Below are 20,035 nucleotides of genomic sequence, written 5' to 3'. Positions count from 1 at the left end.
ATGATAATTAGCTGACACACGTATCTTCACAACCGCAGTGGCCGAATTCGCTGCGCTGCCGAGTCCGTGGTTGTGACACTATTCAGTCTTTTCATATAATTCAGGTCCTCCAGATCTGGCCATATCGTTGTGATTTTTCTCTTGTAGAAAGGTATTTTCCCTGCAGGTAAATGATCAAAACTGCACACTATACGCCAAATTAGGCTTCATCAATATCTTATACAACGTCAACGTAACATCCCTCTTCCTGTACTCGATCTTTAATTTATGAAGGCTAACGTGCCAAAAGCTTCCTTTACGGCCTTATCTATTTGTATTGGCACTGTGAACAAGTTATGTACGTGTATTCCCACATCCATTTGTTCTCCCACACTACCCAGTGCCTAATTTTCACTGTGTAAGACCTATCATGGTTGATCCTACTGAAGTGCAAAATCTCGCATTTGTCGGCATTAAATTTCATCTGACATTTTTCAGTCAATTTTCCCATCTGATGTGGATCCCGCTGCAATCCACGATAGCCTTCCTCACCATCCACTACACCCCCAGTCTTGGTGTCATCCGTAAATTTGCTGATCAACTTAACCACATTATTCACCAGATCATTGATTTACATGACAAAAATCAAGCGACCCAGCTCCGATCCCTGCGGCACACAACTAGGCACAGGGCTGCAGTCAGAGAGACAACCCTCTACTCATACTCTCTGGCTTTTCATCAGTTACAATGTCTAATCCAAATACAACATCATTGTGAATGGCAAGCGGCTGAACATTCTTGGGTAGTATTCCATTTCAAATGCCTTACTAAAGCCTATGGTAGACAATATCCACAGTCTTGTCTTCATCCACTTTCCTAGCAATTTCCTAGAAAATCTCTATAACATTGTCTCGACCTGACCTACCATGCACGAAGCCATGCTGGCTATCCTTAATCTGTTTGTGTCTAATCATATCTTTATATATCCTGTGCCTTAGAATATTCTAGAGTATCTTTTCAGCAATTGATGTCAGACTGCCGGGCCTATGGTTAGAACCTTTTTATACGGTGGAACTGCATGGGCTGTACACCAATCCTCTAATAATGATTTAAATATCTCTGCAATTTATGCACTTGCCTCCCGTAGTGTTAGAGGGAACATCCTGGCAGGACCCTAGGACTTATCCAGCCTGATTTTCCTCGGAATAGGACACACCTCTCTCCCTGTAGTCGGCATGGTCCACGAAGTTGATGCTACTTTGCTTCACTTCTATAGACTTTGTCTCCATCTCCTGTGTAAAATGATACAACATGATCTCACACATTTCCTCCAAGTTCCCTTTCACTGCTTTAAATTTCTGTGCTCGCATTCGTACTCATTGCATTTCGTTTGTATTACAGCTAGGCTTGCTAAGTATGTCCATTAAACCTTTTTTGGCTCGATTTCAACTCGTACTTTATTGGAAAAAAAGCGGTACTCCGTGCACCTGACACCAGTATGTTGTTTATAATTGAGGCATTACTTCCCTAACTCTGTATTAAATCAACACAGCAACAAACTATAAACTTGCACTGGCACTTTAATTACGTGCATCACGTAGTAGTAGCCTTTTGTCAATAATGTATAAGGGCATTCAGATCATTCTATGCTTTAAGACTTTGCAAGCTTGCAGATATTTGCTGACAAAATACACAAAAGTTGACGAGAGTTCAAATAACTGATACAGAAATAAGTGACTCGACATTTGAATGGATTTGAAATCCGACAGGAAATTCAGCCACAATGTCACATTGGGGTGCTGGGGACGGACCCAAATGTGAGACACAGACACTGACGTACAAGGAACAGGACTTGACTAGAGACAGGATGCAGGCAAGGAGCAGGCACAAGAACGCAGAGTAGGGCTAGGGAAAGCGGGACCAGGACTAGAAACCATGGACCAGGAGGCAAGGCATCGACTCCGAGCCTGAGACTGGACAAGGACCCGGAACTTGGGTCTTGAGCTTCGCTTGACGCTGCGGTCTTGGATCTTGAGCTTGGCTTGAGGCTGGGGTCTTGCCTTCAGCTTGGCTTGAGGCTGGGTTCTTGGGTCTTGAGTTTGGCCTAAGGCTGGTGTCTTGAGTCTTGAGCTAGGCTTTAGGCTGGAGTCTTGGGTCTTGAGCTTGGCTTGGGATCCTCGAGGCTTCCGTTCTTGGAGCTTGGCTGCGGGATCGTCGAAGCTTGGGTTCTTGGAGCTTGGCTGCGGGATTTTCGAGGCTTGGGTTCTTGGAGCTTGGCTGCGGGATCGTCGAGGCTTGAGTTCTTGGAACTTGGCTGCCGGGATCGACGAGGCTAGAGTTTTTCGAGCTCAGAGACAGACTAGGAACCGAGCATCAACATAGTGTCGGGACTTATCCTTCGACAAGTCGAGACTCATCTTTAACACGACAGGATCATGAGAGAGGACGGAACATAGACATAGAGCCGGGACTTATCCGAAGACAAGCCGGGACTCAACTTCATCTTGACACCAAGGTGGGACAGGTCCCTCCGTCAGGTAACGACAGAAAGGCCTGACTCACCCAACGGGGGCAAAGACAAGACAAGACGGATTCCACCGCAGGGAAACGGCTAAACGGCCTGTTTACCCCACGGAGGTGAGAAACAGACGAGACAAACACCAAAAAATAACAGACGGTTCCGTCGCTGCTCCGGGGAAACTCCATGTCTCATTTCGGCCATCAACCACAGCTGGCTACGGAAACAGCCAGATCCCCACTTAACTCGGAGTGACTGGCAGCCACTCTGCTGGCCTAGGAAACAGCCGAATTCCATACAGGAAAGACAGCTCCGACTACCGACAGCAAGGCTCCATGAAGAGATGGTTCTCCAATCCCCAGCAGGGCCTAAAGATGACGAGTGGCCGCTCAAACCTCCCACCAGAAGGTTGCTCCCAGGGGAACTGACGAAACAAACCAGCAACCCACACTCAACCCCAAGGCCACTTGTATTTCAAGCCCAAAGATGGGAATCAGCTGCCCATGATTAACTCAATGAAACGAGGGACAGCCGGAAGAACCGGAGTCCTGAGTACACGGACCAGACCATGAACCGGAATGCGGATTTCACGGACCAGACCATGACACACAAGAGTTGTGCTGATCAAAAGTTATAACATAGAACTTAGAATAATACAGCACAGTACAGGCCCTTCGGCCCACATTCCTGTTCCGACCTCAAACGCTGCGTCCCATATAACCCCCCACCTTAAACTCCTCCATACACCTGTCTAGTAGTCGCTTAAACTTCACTAGTGTATCTGCCTCCACCACTGACTCAGGCAGTGGATTCCACTCACCAACTGCTCTCTGAGTAAAATGCCGTCCTCTACTATCACCCTTGAAATTCCCACCCCTCAACTTAAAACCAAGTCCATTTGTATTCAGCAGTGGTGCCCTGGGGAAGAGGCGCTGGCTATCCACACTATCTGTTAATTTAATATATTGTATACCTCTACCATGTCTCCTCTTATCCTCCTTCTCTCCAAAGAGTAAAACTCTAGCTCCCTTAATCTCTGATCATAATCCATACTCTCCAAACGAAGCAGCATTCTGGAAAATCTCCTCTGTACCCTTTCCAGTGCTTCCACATCCCTCCTACAGTAAGTCGACCAGAACTGGACACAATAGTCCAAGTGTGGCCTAACCAGAGTTTTATGGAGCTGCATCATTACCTCGCGACTCTTAAACGCTATCCGTTGACTTATGAAAGCTAACATAAGCTTTCTTAACTACCCTATCTACCCGTGAGGCAACTTCGAGGAATCTGTGGACATGTACCCCCCGATCCCTCTGTTACTCCACACTACCAAGTATCCTGCCATTTAATTTGTACTCTGCCTTGGAGCTTGTCCTTCGAAAGTGTACCACCTCACACTTCTCCGGGTTGAAGTCCATCTGCCACTGCGCAGTCCACTTCCGCACCCTTTCAATGTCTCTCTGCAATCTTCAACAATCCTCTACACTATCTACAACACCACCACCTTTGTATCGTCTGAAAACATGCCATCCCACCCTTCTACCCGATATCCAGGTCGTTAATAAAACTCACGAAAAGTACCGATCCTTGTGGGACACCACTGGTCCCAACCCTCCATTCTGAATGCAGTCCCTCCACCACGAGCCTCTGTCTTCTGCAGGCAAGCCAATTCAGAATCAACTTGGCCAAACTTCCCTGGAGTCCATGCATTCTGACTTTCTGATTAAGTCTACCGTGTGGAACCTTGTCAAATGCCTTACTAAAACCATATAGGTCACTTCCGCTGCACTACCCTCATCTATATGCTTGGTCACATTTTCAAATACTTCCATCAGGCTTGTTAGACACGATCTGCCCTTCACAAAGTCATGTTGTGTCCGTCATCAGACCATGATTCTCTAAATGCCCATAGCTCATATCTCTAAGAGTCTCTTCCAACAGCTTTCCCAGCACAGACGTAAGCCTCACTAGTCTATAATTAGCCGCCCTATACCTACTACCTTTTTTGAACAAGGGGACAACATTTGCCTCCCTCCCATCCTCCAATTAGCTGTATGAATTACAGATAACTTATTGAGTATTCACTGAAATAGATTGCCTTAGGACAGGCAACACAGGATACAACAACACTCCAACCCAATATATAGATTCAACAGGGAACAGAATATATTGGGAACAACAGGAATTCTGCAGATGCTGGAAATTCAAGCAACACACATCAAAGTTGCTGGTGAACGCAGCAGGCCAGGCAGCATCTATAGGAAGAGGCGCAGTCGACGTTTCAGGCCGAGACCCTTCGTCAGGACTAACTGAATGAAGAGTGAGTAAGGGATTTGAAAGCTGGAGGGGGAGGGGGAGATGCAAAATGATAGGAGAAGACAGGAGGGGGAGGGATGGAGCCGAGAGCTGGACAGGTGATAGGCAGAAGGGGATACGAGAGGATCATGGGACAGGAGGTCCGGGAAGAAAGACGGGGGGGTGGGGTGACCCAGAGGCCACACATTTTAATTCCACATCCCATTCCCATTCTGACATGTCTATCCACGGCCTCCTCTACTGTAAAGATGAAGCCACACTCAGGTTGGAGGAACAACACCTTATATTCCGTATGGGTAGCCTCCAACCTGATGGCATGAACATTGACTTCTCTAACTTCCGCTAGGCCCCACCTCCCCCTCGTACCCCATCTGTTACTCTTTTTTATGCACACATTCTTTCTCTTACTCTCCTTTTTCTCCCTCTGTCCCTCTGAATATACCTCTTGCCCATCCTCTGGGTCACCCCCCGCCCCCGTCTTTCTTCCCGGACCTCCTGTCCCATGATCCTCTCGTATCCCCTTCTGCCTATCACCTGTCCAGCTCTCGGCTCAATCCCTCCCCCTCCTGTCTTCTCCTATCATTTTGCATCTCCCCCTCCCCCTCCAGCTTTCAAATCCCTTACTCACTCTTCCTTCAGTTAGTCCTGACGAAGAATATATTGGGAGATTGCTACTGTCATATCATTAAACTAATATGGATATCTATTGCATGTAATATTTTCTCAATTTATGCTTATTATGAGGACACTTTTGGATAGAACTCACCGAATGCGAAACATTTATTTAAAACCAACTTTCCTCTTCTGGTTCTCAACCTGACCAGCCTATGTTTCGTAAGATATTTCAAAATATCTCGGTTTAGCCTGTAGTGATCGTCAGTTATTTGCTCCATTCTAGCCTATCAGATTAAAGTCGCAAATTAGATGCCCAATGCTTATAGGTTTGAAGTTAAAATGCCTGCCCTTCCGTCAGAAATAAGAGTACTTATGCTGTTGAATGAAACCATGCCGTGGACTGCGTCTGATGAAGGCAATGGCACAGGGCCTCACGTTAGCGAAACAGCCAAATTGCACTAATCGTATCACCAACTGTCTTTAAAGTGTATTTTTACATCCTTAAACGTAGGATGAAAGACACTGGAGTCAATTGGTTTTATCTTCAATCTACCATCACGCCACTCTCTTAATATCAACCGCACTGCTGAAAACGCTTTAACCGTCATGCGTCGTAATATTTCAGACGGCTGTGTCAAGACGTCGAGTTTTGTCAGTTCTGTTTCAAAAATGAATCTTTTCTTGTTAGTGATCTTCAATATTATTTATCCAGGTAAAGTGTACTTTTCCCTATCTCTCTTGTGGAAAAAGTAAACAGTAAGTAATCCAGCGCTGGAAACTTAAAACCATTTTAATATTGTATATGTTTGAAATATGTAGTTCATTGCCGATCACTTCATTAGGATTAGGGTCATTCGACACAATACAATTAACGCCCCGAACATGAAATGATTATTAGAAACAAGTAGGTGTTGTGGCTGTTAGCACGTGGTAACTGGTAAAATAAGTTAAAATTATGATGTGCAAAAAATAAAAGTTGTATTCTCACGTATCTATGCTTGAAGATGAAATTGTTCATTCACATGCTGTGTATCTACGGCTATATGTATTAATTTCCATTCTTTACCACACAGCCGTGACAGAAGTACCGAACAAGGTTTTGCAACTCCCTGTCAGCTTAAACGTGATCATTGGTGGAAGCGTCACTTTCTACCGCGCTCTCCCACTCCTCCAAGATAACTCAGATCTAAATGTTGTCTGGTGGAAACTAGGGGGAAACAATTTTCTGCAGACTTGGCTGGACAGCAGGAAATATGTCCCTACTTTGAGTAACGGGAAGGCTTCTTTTCAGCTTATAAACGTCAGTGTCGCAGACACGGGAGTAAATTATTGTGGGGTGAAACGTCGAGATCATTCAATAATAAATGGAACTGGGTCAAAACTCCTGGTCCATGGTAAGAAGAAATTATTAAAGTTTATACCGAAATAAAGTAAAGAAAGTTCACTTCGATTTCTCTTATAATAACGACCTAAATTTTATGCCAAAAAATAATCTGGATTCTATTCCCACATAAATTGTCTGTCTTCTTAAGTGTTTCCGGATTTTATTTTTTTTTATTCCCTGGAGCGTAGAAGAATGAGGGGAGATTTGATGGAGGTATATAAATTTATGATGGGTATAGATAAAGTGAATGCAAGCAGGCTTTTTCCACTGAGGCAAAGGGAGAGAAAAGAAAATCAGAGGACATGGGTTAAGGGTGAGGGAGGAAACGTGTAAAGGGAACATGGGGGGCGGTTCTTCACACAGAGAGTGGTGGATGTATGGAATGAGCTGCCAGACGAGGTGGTAAATTAGTTTTTTTTTTAACATTTAAGAATAAATTGGACAGATACATGGATGGGAGTTGTAAGGAGGGATATGGTCCATGTGCAGGTCAGTGGCACAAGGCAGAAAATGGTTCGGCACAGCCAAGAAGGGCCAAAAGGCCTGTTTCTGTGCTGTAGCTCTTTCTATGGTTTTTCTATAGTTTATTGTTTCACTCTTCTGTAAATGCTGTGTTTTTGATCTGAGAGTTGGAAGCTGAATTGTGAATTCAAAATTGCTACAAGTACAATATAGGGTTCGCTATGGCTTCATTTAAGGACATGACTGAAAATTATTCGCATTCAAATTTGTTTCTGAATCGAATCATGAATATTTTTGTCATTCAAATTTAATCTCACTTTTTTGATTCTTAGTCTATGGAATAATGGTGGTGTAATAAAATCAAGAGCATGACTTTCACCAAACCTTTAACAGAAATTCCAAAGAAACACAGTCAAAAGATGATTCGGTGTTCTTCCTTAGTAAGAGAGCAGTGTAACCGACAGTTCGATGCTTGTGTTTTGTTTTACCAACTGAAGTAATTAATGTTGAGTAATCTTTTTTTTTCGCATCTCACATTAGATGTTGGATTCAAATGACGACAATTTCTGCTTCATTCTAGTGCTTCAAAATCTACGACTTTCTTATTTGCCGGGCATCGTTTAGATTTTCCTTCTTAATATTATAGTTTTCCTCCTGAAACATATCTGCAACACCTTAAAAAAAACTCCCAACCTCCCAAATACCTTTAGCTGTGTGATGAGAATTGTATTTTTCTAATGCTATCAAATATTGTATCTAAACGGATTCTTCCACGGACATTTCCAACATTTTGATGGGGAGTACCCCGGCGGCTGTGCCCCTTAACAACAGGTACTCCTGTTTGAGTACTGTTGGGGGGGACAGCTTACCCGGGGGAAGCGACAGTGGCCCTGCCTCCGGCACAGAATCTGGCCCTGTAGCTCAGAAGGGTAGGGCAAGGAAGAGGAGGGCAGTTGTGATAGGGGACTCGATAGTAAGGGGGTCAGATAGGCGATTCTGTGGACGCAGTCCAGAGACTCGGATGGTAGTTTGCCTCCCTGGTGCCAGGGTCCGGGATATTTCTGATCGTGTCCAAGATATCCTGAAGTGGGAGGGTGAAGAGCCAGAGGTCCTGGTACATATAGGTACCAATGACATAGGTAGGAAAAGGGATGAGGTCCTGAAAGAAGAATATAGGGAGCTAGGAAGGGAGTTGAGAAAAAGGACCGCAAAGGTAGTAATCTCGGGATTACTGCCTGTGCCACGCGACAGTGAGAGTAGGAATGCGATGAGGTGGAGGATAAATGCGTGGCTGAGGGATTGGAGCAGGGGGCAGGGATTCAAGTTTTTGGATCATTGGGACCTCTTTTGGCGCAGGTGTGACCTGTACAAAAAGGACGAGTTACACTTAAATCCTCGGGGGACCAATATCCTGGCAGGGAGATTAGCGGGGGCTACTGAGGAGACTTTAAACTAGAATGGTTGGGGGGTGGGAATCAAATTAAAGCGGCTAGGTGTGAGGAGGTTAGTTCACAACAGAGGGATGGGAACCAGTGCAGAGAGACAGAGGGGTGTAAAGTGAGCGTAGAAGCAAAAAGTACAAAGGGGAAAAGTAAAAGTGGCAGGCCGACAAATCCAGGGCAAGCATTAAAAAGGGCTAAGAGAGTTGTAAAAGAGTGCCTGAAGGCTTTATGTGTCAATGCAAGGAGCATTCGTAATAAGGTGGATGAATTGAAAGTGCAGATTGTTATTAATGATTATGATATAGTTGGGATCACAGAGACATGGCTCCAGGGTGACCAGGGATGGGAGCTCAACGTTCAGGGATATTCAATATTCAGGAGGGATAGACACGAAGGAAGGGGAGGTGGGGTGGCGTTGCTGGTTAAAAAAGAGATTAACGCAATAGAAAGGAAGGACATAAGCCGGGAAGATGTGGAATCGATATGGGTAGAGCTGCGTAACACTAAGGGGCAGAAGACGCTGGTGGGAGTTGTGTACAGGCCACCTAACAGTAGTAGTGAGGTCGGAGATGGTATTAAACAGGAAATTAGAAATGTGTGCAATAAAGGAACAGCAGTTATAATGGGTGACTTCAATCTACATGTAGACTGGGTGAACCAAATTGGTAAAGGTGCTGAGGAAGAGGATTTCTTGGAATGTATGCGGGATGGTTTTTTGAACCAACATGTCGAGGAACCGACTAGAGAGCAGGCTATTCTGGACTGGGTTTTGAGCAATGAGGAAGGGTTAATTAGCGATCTTGTCGTGAGAGGCCCCTTGGGTAAGAGTGACCATAATATGGTGGAATTCTTCATTAACATGGAGAGTGACGTAGTTAATTCAGAAACAAAGGTTCTGAACTTAAAGAGGGGTAACTTTGAAGGTATGAGACATGAATTAGCTAAGATAGACTGGCAAATGACACTTCAAGGATTGACGGTGGATATGCAATGGCAGGCATTTAAAGGTTGCATGGATGAACTACAACAATTGTTCATCCCAGTTTGGCAAAAGAATAAATCAAGGAAGGTAGTGCACCCGTGGCTGACAAGAGAAATTAGGGATAGTATCAATTCCAAAGAAGTAGCATACAAATTAGCCAGAGAAAGTGGCTCACCTGAGGACTGGGAGAAATTCAGAGTTCAGCAGAGGAGGACAAAGGGCTTAATTAGGAAGGGGAAAAAAGATTATGAGAGAAAACTGGCAGAGAACATAAAAACGGACTGTAAAAGCTTTTATAGATATGTAAAAAGGAAAAGACTGATAAAGACAAATGTAGGTCCCCTGCAAACAGAAACAGGTGAATTGATTATGGGGAGCAAGGACATGGCAGACCAATTGAATAATTACTTTGGTTCTGTCTTCACTAAGGAGGACATAAATAATCTTCCAGAAATAGTAAGGGACAGAGGGTCCAGTGAGATGGAGGAACTGAGCGAAATACATGTTAGTAGGGAAGTGGTGTTAGGTAAATTGAAGGGATTGAAGGCAGATAAATCCCCAGGGCCAGATGGTCTGCATCCCAGAGTGCTTAAGGAAGTGGCCCAAGAAATAGTGGATGCATTAGTGATAATTTTTCAAAACTCGTTAGATTCTGGACTAGTTCCTGAGGATTGGAGGGTGGCTAATGTAACCCCACTTTTTAAAAAAGGAGGGAGAGAGAAACCGGGGAATTATAGGCCGGTTAGCCTAACGTCGGTGGTGGGGAAACTGCTGGAGTCAGTTATCAAGGATGTGATAACAGCACATTTGGAAAGCGGTGAAATGATCGGACAAAGTCAGCATGGATTTGTGAAAGGAAAATCATGTCTGACGAATCTCATAGAATTTTTTGAGGATGTAACTAGTAGAGTGGATAGGGGAGAACCAGTGGATGTGGTATATTTGGATTTTCAAAAGGCTTTCGACAAGGTCCCACATAGGAGATTAGTGTGCAAACTTAAAGCACACGGTATTGGGGGTAAGGTATTGGTGTGGGTGGAGAATTGGTTAGCAGACAGGAAGCAAAGAGTGGGAATAAACGGGACCTTTTCAGAATGGCAGGCGGTGACTAGTGGGGTACCGCAAGGCTCAGTGCTAGGACCCCAGTTGTTTACAATATATATTAATGACTTGGATGAGGGAATTAAATGCAGCATCTCCAAGTTTGCGGATGACACGAAGCTGGGTGGCAGTGTTAGCAGTGAGGAGGATGCTAAGAGGATGCAGGGTGACTTGGATAGGTTGGGTGAGTGGGCAAACTCATGGCAGATGCAATTTAATGTGGATAAATGTGAAGTTATCCACTTTGGTGGCAAAAATAGGAAAACAGATTATTATCTGAATGGTGGCCGATTAGGAAAAGGGGAGGTGCAACGAGACCTGGGTGTCATTATACACCAGTCATTGAAAGTGGGCATGCAGGTACAGCAGGCGGTGAAAAAGGCGAACGGTATGCTGGCATTTATAGCGAGAGGATTCGAGTACAGGAGCAGGGAGGTACTACTGCAGTTGTACAAGGCCTTGGTGAGACCACACCTGGAGTATTGTGTGCAGTTTTGGTCCCCTAATCTGAGGAAAGACATCTTTGCCATAGAGGGAGTACAAAGAAGGTTCACCAGATTGATTCCTGGGATGGCAGGTCTTTCATATGAAGAAAGACTGGATGAACTGGGCTTGTACTCGTTGGAATTTAGAAGATTGAGGGGGGATCTGATTGAAACGTATAAGATCCTAAAGGGATTGGACAGGCTAGATGCAGGAAGATTGTTCCCGATGTTGGGGAGGTCTAGAACGAGGGGTCACAGTTTGAGGATAGAGGGGAAGCCTTTTAGGACCGAGGTTAGGAAAAACTTCTTCACACAGAGAGTGGTGAATCTGTGGAATTCTCTGCCACAGCAAACTGTTGAGGCCAGTTCATTAGCTATGTTTAAAAGGAAGTTAGATATGGCCCTTGTGGCTACAGGGGTCAGGGGGTATGGAGGGAAGGCTGGGTTCTGAGTTGGATGATCAGCCATGATCATAATAAATGGCGGTGCAGGCTCGAAGGGCCGAATGGCCTACTCCTGCACCTATTTTCTATGTTTCTATGTTTCTATTTACTTCATTACTTAAACCTGCCATTTGGCAATCCAAGCCTTCCTCTTAAAAATGCTACAGCTTCTTTGATGTAACCTTGCAGCATCGGAACCAGCAACTCTTTTAAGTTTGTGATCCCGCCTATAGGTACCATTATTATCTATGTGAGCATTTCACGGCATCGAAATTAAAATGAAATAATGTGATTAATTTATAATTTTCTCACCACCTATAGGCAAACAATGTTTATGTCCTGTGCAGATAGTAAACAGAAAGTCCAGTAATGTTATTGATGTCACAGTCGATGAAATGTATACAATGTCAATTTGCTTTTACCGAAGAAAGATTTAAATTATTCTGCAATTTTGGATAAAAATATCTGGTATGAATAAATATTTAACTTGTTCTGCAGTTCCAACGGTTCTATGCAACGGTGCCTGGGCCTGTTCGGTGCTTTCATTCAGTAACTGTGTGAGTTGGCAAGCATACCTTGCCTTCGTATTCGTGTCATTAAACTAGAGACTAGATGCTACGATATTCACTCACATCCCAAAAGCTTGGTATTTGGCTACTTTAACATTACAACAGTGTGTAATTGATTATTCGAATCTGGCAGAATGGATGTCAACGTGAAGAGAATAGAACTGATTGAATATAAATCAGTTCTAGATTTGATGTAATGACATGCATTATCCAGTGGACTGGTGTCCGTACTGTATGTTTACTGGACTCCATCATCTTCCTCGTCTGGCCAATCCATCGTTGGCATTTAGTGTAGCAATGAGGGTCCACCATGTCTGGGGGGCATTCACAGTATTTTCATCCTGACAGTAGCTTCTTCTCGGTTTCCTGTCAGTCATGCAAATCCTGGGTGGAGACTCAGGAATACCGTCACACACCCATTTACAATGATTCTTCACTGCTGCTTTCAGAGCAGTTTCTTTTTTTTTTCCCATCCAGGTTTGTTAGCCCTGAGTTGGTGAATCAGAGGGATCGGCGGACAATTCTTAGTCTGCCATCTACCTTTTGATATGTTTGATATACTTGATCTTGCTGAGACCCGGAGCATAAAACCTTGACTTCTTCTTGTATATCTTTTAGCATCTTTGAGGCACGGGAGCTTCCAGGACAAAGTTCTGGTCCTCTTCTTGGAAAAGCAGATTGGCGAGGCGATGATGCTCGTTTCGTAATTGTGATTAAGTTATAAATCCAATCTTAACTCGGAATTAGAATCTCTAACAATCGATCTACTTTAAAATAAAATAGCTATATTCACTTGCTGTCCTTCCTTCATCCTTTGAGAAAACAATAATTTCAAAACGAAATCAGGTATAATCGAAACAGGTATATGGAGGAATTTAACGTGGAGGTGTTATATGGGCGGCAGGGTTCAAGGGTCGTCACAACATTGTGCGCTGAAGGGCCTGTACTGTGCTGTACTATTCTTTGATCTTTGAAAGGAAAGAAAAAAAAATATGGTCACCGTTCCTTGTTCAACGCAAAAAACTTCTTAAAAAGATTTTCACTCCTAATCTGCCGTTTTCACTCTGTCAGGATAGAATCAGAGCTATTGAGAAGTACAGCACCGAAGCAGACCCTTTGGCACATCTTGTCGATGCCGAAACCGCTGAGATTGCCTACTCCCATTGTCCTGCAGAGGGCCATAGCTCTTCAGGCCCCCACTACCGATCTACCAGTCTAAATTTCTCCTAAACTTTGAATTCGAGCTCACCTGCACCATTTGTGCGTAGAGCTCATTCCACACTCCAGCGACCCGCTGTGTGAAGACGTTTCCCGTCATGTTCTCCTTAAACCTTTTACTTTTCACTCTTAACCAATGGCCTGTGGTTATAGTGCCACAGTGGAAAAAGGCAGCTTCCATTTACCTTGTCTTTAGCCCGCGTAATTTTGTATACCTTTATCAAATATCCTCTCAATTTTTCGCTTTCTCAGGAAGACAGTCCGAACCTATTCTGTCACTATGTTTGGATACGGCTCAAGTGCAGGGAGAAGGACACTGAAGCGGGCAGTATTTTAAGGAAAAGAAAACAAACACTAGGCCAAACAGGGCTGTAGACTAAAACTCTCAAACGGAAAACTAGATACTAAACACCACAGCTTGAGTGAAGATCTAAATACAAAACAGATACTTTTGTATGCTGTTCTTCGGCCCCAGTCCACTCGATAGTACGCTTTATCGGGCCAGGCCAAATCCAAGTCGGAAGCGTAACGTTGCTGTACTTTGCTCAAGTCTCGGCAAGCGTTACAGCAAAAACCACGGAGTTAAAGACCGCAATAATGAAATGATAATTATCTGAAGGGCATATTCACGAGCGCAGTGGCCGAATTTGTTGCGCTGCCGAGTCCGTAGTTGTGACACTATTCAGTCTTTCCATATAACTCAGGTGCTCCAGATCTGGCCATATCGTTGTAATTTTTCTCTTGTAGAAAGTTATTTTTCTTGTAGGTAAATGACCAAAACTGCACACAATACTCCAAATTAGGCCATATCAATGTATTATACAACCTCAACATTTCCCAACCTCCTGTACTCGATACTTTGATTTACGAAGGCTCACGTGCCAAAAACTTTCTTTACGGCCTTGTCTACTCGTATTGTCATGTCAACAAATTATGTACCTGTATTCCCATACCCATTTGTCCTACCACACTCCCCAGCGCCTAATTTTCACTGTGTAAGACCTATCATGGTTGATCCTAACGAAGTGAAAATTCTCACATTTGTCTGCGTTAAATTACATCTGACATCTTTCAGTCAATTTTCCCAGATGATGTAGATCCTTAATCTGCCCGTGTCTAACCATATCTTTATATATCCTGTGACTTAGAATATCTTCCAGTATCTTTCCAACAACTGATGCCAGACTGACGGGCCCATGTTTACAACCTTTTTATACGGTGGAACTGCATGGGTTATCCACCAATCCTCCAGAGCCTCGAAGAATGATTTAAATATCTCTGTTAGAGCCCTGAAAATGTATGCACTTACCTCTCATAGTGTTAGAGGGAACACCTTGTCAGGCCCCTAGAACTTATCCAGCGTGATTTGCCTCAGGATAGAAAGCAACTCCTCCCTTGTAATCGGCATGGGGCCCACGAAGTTGATCCACTTTGCTTCACTTCTACAGACTTTGTCTCAGTCTCCTGTGTAAAATGATACAGCATGATCTTACATATTTCCTCCAAGTTCCCTTTCACGACTTTAAATTTCTGTGGTCACATTCCTACACGTTGCACTTCGTTTGTATCACAGCTAGGCATATGAGGTATGTCCATTAAACCTTCTCTGGCTCGATTTCAACTCGTACTTGATTAAAAAAAAAACAGGTATTCCGTGCACCTGACACCAGAGATGTTGCTTATAATTGAGACATTACTTCCCTAACATTGTACAAAATCCGCCCAGCAAAAAGCTAAAAGCTTGCATTGTCATTTTAATTACTTGCGTCACGTAGCCAGTAGCCTTTAGTGATTAATGTATAACGGCATTCAGATCCCTCTATGATTTAATACTTTGCAAGCTTTCACATATTTGCTGACAATATACACAGAAGTTGAAGAGAGTTGAAATAACTGATACAGAAATACGTGACTCGACATTTGCTGGTCTGAAAATCCGACAGCAAAATCAACCACAGGACTTGTGTTGATTAAAAGTTATTTGCATGAATTACGGATAGTTTCTTGAGTATTCACTGAAATAGATTGTCTGTGCACAGGCAACATAGGATACAACAACACTTCAACCCAATATATAGATTCAACAGGGAACAAAATATATTGATGATATTGCTACTCTCACATCATTAAACTAATATGGATATCTATTATGAGTATTTTTGTTATGTTTTTACCATTTATGCTTATTATGTGGGCTCTAATGGACGGAACTCACCGAATGCGAAACCTCTATTTAAAGCAACTTTCCTCTTCCGGTTTTCAACTTGATCAGCGTATGTTTTGTTAATCATTTCAAAATATCTTGGTTTATCCTGCAGTGATCGTCGGACCTTTGCTCCATTCTAGCCTATCAGATTAAAGTCGCAAATCTGATGCCCTGTGCTTATAGGTTTGACGACAAAATGCCTGCCCTTCCGACCGAAATAAGAATACTTATGACGTTGAATGAAACCATACTGTGGATTGCCTCTGATGATGGCAATGTCAGAGGGACTCTCGTTGGCTAAACTACCAAGCTGCATTAATCGTATCACTAACTGCTATTAAGGTGTGTTTTTTCGTCCTTAAACGTAGGACGAAAGACTCCGGAGTCAATTGGTTTTATGCTCACGCTAACCTCACGCCACTCAATCGCACTGTTGAAAACACTTTAAGCGTCATGCGTCGTAACATTCCAGACGGCTGTGTCAAGACGTCGAATTTTGTCAGTTCTGTTTCAAAAATGCATCTTCCATTGTTATTAGTGATCTTCAATATTATTTATCCAGGTAAAGTGTATGTTTTCCTATCTCTCTTGTGGACAAAAAGTAAACAGAAAAGTTATCCAGCGCTGGAAACTTAAAATCACTTTAATATTGTCTATGTTTGAAATATTTATTTTCATTGCCGATCACTTCATTCGACGCCATACAATTAGCGGCACGAATCTGAAATGAGTATTAGAAACAAATAGGTGGTTTGGCTGTTAGCACGCGGTAACTTGCAAATAAGTTAATATTATGATGTGCAAAAAATAAGAGTTCTATTCTCACGTACTTATGCTTGAAGATTAAATTGTTCATTCACATACGGTGTATCTCCGGCTATATGTATTAATTTCCATTCTTTACCACACAGCCGTTGCAGAAGTACCGAACAAGGTTTTGCAACTTCCTGTCAGCACCAACGTGATCATTGGTGGAAGCGTGACTTTCTACTGTGCTTTCCCACTCCTCCAAGATAACTCAGATCTAAATATTTTCTGGTGGAAACTAGGGGGAAACAATTTCCTGCAGACTTGGTTGGACAGCAGGAAATATGTCCCTACTTTGAGTAAAGGGGAGGCTACCTTTCAGCTCATGAACGTCAGTGCCGCAGACACGGGAGTATATTATTGTGGGCTGAAACGTCGAGATAATCCACTGATAAATGGAACTGGGTCAAAGCTCGTGGTCCATGGTAAGCAGAAGTTATTAAAGTTGATACCAAAATAAAGTAAAGAAAATTCACTTCGATTTCTGCTTTAATTACGACATACATTTTAAGCACAAAAAAAGGTCTGGATTCTCTTCCCACATAAGTTGTCTGGCATTTGTAGTGTTTCTGGATATTTTTTTTATTATTATTTCACTCTTCTGTAACTGCAGTGTGTTTGATCTGAGAGCTGGAAGCTGAATTGTGAATTCAAAATTGCTAGGAATGCAATATAGGGTTCGCTATGGATTATTTTAAATACATGACTGAATGTAATTCGCATTCAAATTTGCTTCTGAAGCGAATCATGAATATTTAGGTCAATTAAATTTGAACTCACTTTTTTGATTCTTCGTTTCTGGAATAATGGTGGTGTAATAAAATCATGAACATGTCTTACACCAAACTTTTAAAAGAAATTCCAAAGAAACACCGTCAAAAAATGATTCGGTGTTCTTGGTTATTCAGAGAGCAGTGTAACCGACAGTTCGACGCTTGTGTTTCGTTTTACCAACTGAAGTAGTTAATGTTGAGTAATTTTTTTTTCGCAGCTCACATTAGATGTTGGATTCAAATGACGACAATTTCTGCTTCATTCTAGTGCTTGAAAATCTACGACTTTCTTATCTGCCGGGCATCGTTTAGTTTTACGTTCTTCATATATTTATTTTGCTCCTGAAACATACATGCAACACCGTAAAAAAGAAGTCCCAACCTCCCAAATACCATTAGCTGCGTGCTGAGAATTGCATTTTTCAAATGCCATCAAATATTGTATCGAAACTGATTCTTCCTCGGACATTTCCAACATTTACTTCATTACTTAAACCTCCTATTTGGCAATTCCACCTTACTCTTAACAATGTTACAGCTTCTTTGATATAACCCTGCAGCATCCGAACCACCAACTCTTTTAAGTTTGTGATCCCGCCTACAGGTACCATTATTATCTATGTGAGCATTTCAGGGCATCGAAATTAAAATGAAATAATCTGATTAATTTACAATTTTCTCACCACCCATCAGGAAACAATATTTATTTCCTGCGCAGATACTAAGCAGGAATCCAAGTAATGTTATTAGTGGCAGAGTTGATGAAATGTATATGATGCCAATTTGCTTTTACCGAGAATAGATTTAAATATTTTATGCAATTTTGGTTAAATATTACTGTTATGAATAAACATTTAACTTGTTCTGCAGTTCCACCGACCCCCTTACGAATTACTTACAATGAAACCAAACAGAATGGATCTATCGCCCTTGCAATTGCATGCACAACTCCTGAATTCTACCCTGGTGAGATAAATATTACTTGGTGCAAGAATGGTCTGACCGTCGGGAACGGTATAACTACAATAAAAGTGCTAAACGCAAATGGTCTCTATGAAGTTACCAGCATTCTGGTCGAGGTACAACCTGTCAAGAGCGGGACTATTTACACTTGTCAGGCAAGTCATCCTACAATCAAAACGGCAAAGGAGTTCCAATTTATGTCAACGACTACAGGAGGTAAATATAGAATTCTATTAACCATTAGCCACGTTCCTGAAACAATTTTTTTTTTCGAATATTAGGAACACATTGACGCACTACTTGTTAGTAATAGGCAGAATCTTAAAAAATGTTTGCGCCTGTATTGGAAAGGATGGCTGTAATTCGAAAGCGATGAGGCAAAATCAGTTAAAATCTTAATTTGACGAAACAATAAATTTGTGGTGCACTGAAAGGGGTGTCACGATAGCGTTACGGCAAGCGTAACACTTTTAGAGCGCCAGCTGTAATACTACAGATCAATTCCCGCCACTGTCACGAGTTTCCGCGTTTGACGCGTGGCCGCGTGTGTTTCCTCCGGGTCATATTGTTCCTCATACATTTCATAGATGCGCTGTGAAAGTTAGTAAGTTATGGACATGCTGTTTTGACACCACTTGAGTTGTCCAGCCAGATCTCGCTGATTGAATTTGACGTAAGCTACACATTTTCCTCTATGTTTTCATGCAAATGCCGCAATCAAAGCTGATTTAATTACTGGATATGATCTTGGTTAAGATGAATGCCCCGAGGATACCTACCAAAAATCTATTTGTACAGTCATAGGGCTATAGACTACCGATGCACGACGTCTGCCTAACCATTCCATGTCGATTACTGAGCTAATTCCGAATTTCTGTTTTTGTTGCCCGCTGTCCCATCCACTCTGTGTACCTATTTTACCTGCCTCAGCTACCTACTCTAACAGATCATTCAATATATCTACCACCCTCCGTGTGAAAAAAAAAAGTAATTCAGATTTGATTTTAAATCTTCCTTCTATCGTTCTAAAGTGATGCACCAGAGATTTGGAACTCCTCATCCTGGGGAACAGGTATTTAGTCTGAGGAAATGCCGAGTAAAATATCTAACAACTGTAGACATAATAGCAACTTCCGTATAGGCACATACCCAAATAAAAGATCAGAAGTGTGACATTATACTTTTCAATCACATTAAAGTTGTTCTACAATAATTCGTTACATTTCCTTGCAGAAATTCACCATGTACAATGGTATGTTCAGATTTGTCGGTCGATTGGCGGTGGATTGTACATTCTATTGCTTATAAGAATCATAATACAAAAGTTTGTAAGAAAATACAGAGGTAAGGAATCATGACATTATAACAAGTTAATTGCAAGCTTTGGTTTTCTTCAGTGAGCTAAGTGCACTTCGGTTAAAGTTAGATGAAATTAATGCCAAGGTTGATGCAAGGTTAGCACAGTCCTTGATTACATCCCATATTGCAAGGAAAATATACAGAACATATCATTAGATAATTGGCCTGCGTGGTAAAAAAAAATATATATATATATATTGCCGTGCAGTCTCATCACTTCCCTTTTGGCTGCTTTGAATATATCCGGAATAAATGTATTACATCTGGCACTTCGTTAACAGGATATATTTGAACAAGTTTTGACACCATGTGGTTCCGGATATACATTATTTACAGAAATGTGCCGTAAGGAGCCAGTAACATAATGAGGGATTTCACCCATTCGGCCTATGGATTGTTTGTCCCACTGCCAT

General features: G+C 42.5%; 1 protein-coding gene across 1 annotated transcript; it reads left to right on the top strand.

The window, feature by feature from the left end:
- Window positions 1-6,029: 6,029 nt before the first annotated feature.
- On the top strand, window positions 6,030-19,986 carry LOC134356415 (tyrosine-protein phosphatase non-receptor type substrate 1-like). Its single transcript, XM_063067354.1, has 5 exons — window positions 6,030-6,140; window positions 16,089-16,282; window positions 16,632-16,952; window positions 18,171-18,479; window positions 19,497-19,986. Exons 2-5 carry the CDS (start codon window positions 16,174-16,176, stop codon window positions 19,619-19,621), a joined length of 864 nt encoding a protein of 287 aa, XP_062923424.1. The 5' UTR covers window positions 6,030-6,140; window positions 16,089-16,173; the 3' UTR covers window positions 19,622-19,986.
- Window positions 19,987-20,035: the final 49 nt, after the last annotated feature.

Source organism: Mobula hypostoma, chromosome 14 (assembly GCF_963921235.1).
Source record: "Mobula hypostoma chromosome 14, sMobHyp1.1, whole genome shotgun sequence".
Classification (NCBI taxonomy): domain Eukaryota; kingdom Metazoa; phylum Chordata; class Chondrichthyes; order Myliobatiformes; family Myliobatidae; genus Mobula; species Mobula hypostoma.
This window is presented reverse-complemented; position numbering and strand designations above follow the sequence as displayed.

Bases quoted from the DNA above. Each gene is read 5' to 3' on its own strand.
- LOC134356415 (XM_063067354.1), top strand. From the start codon at position 16,174: ATGCGTCGTAACATTCCAGACGGCTGTGTCAAGACGTCGAATTTTGTC. The intron at 16,283-16,631 runs GTAAAGTGTATG...TTTACCACACAG, and splicing joins CTTCAATATTATTTATCCAG to CCGTTGCAGAAGTACCGAAC. The intron at 18,480-19,496 runs GTAAATATAGAA...ATTTCCTTGCAG, and splicing joins TATGTCAACGACTACAGGAG to AAATTCACCATGTACAATGG.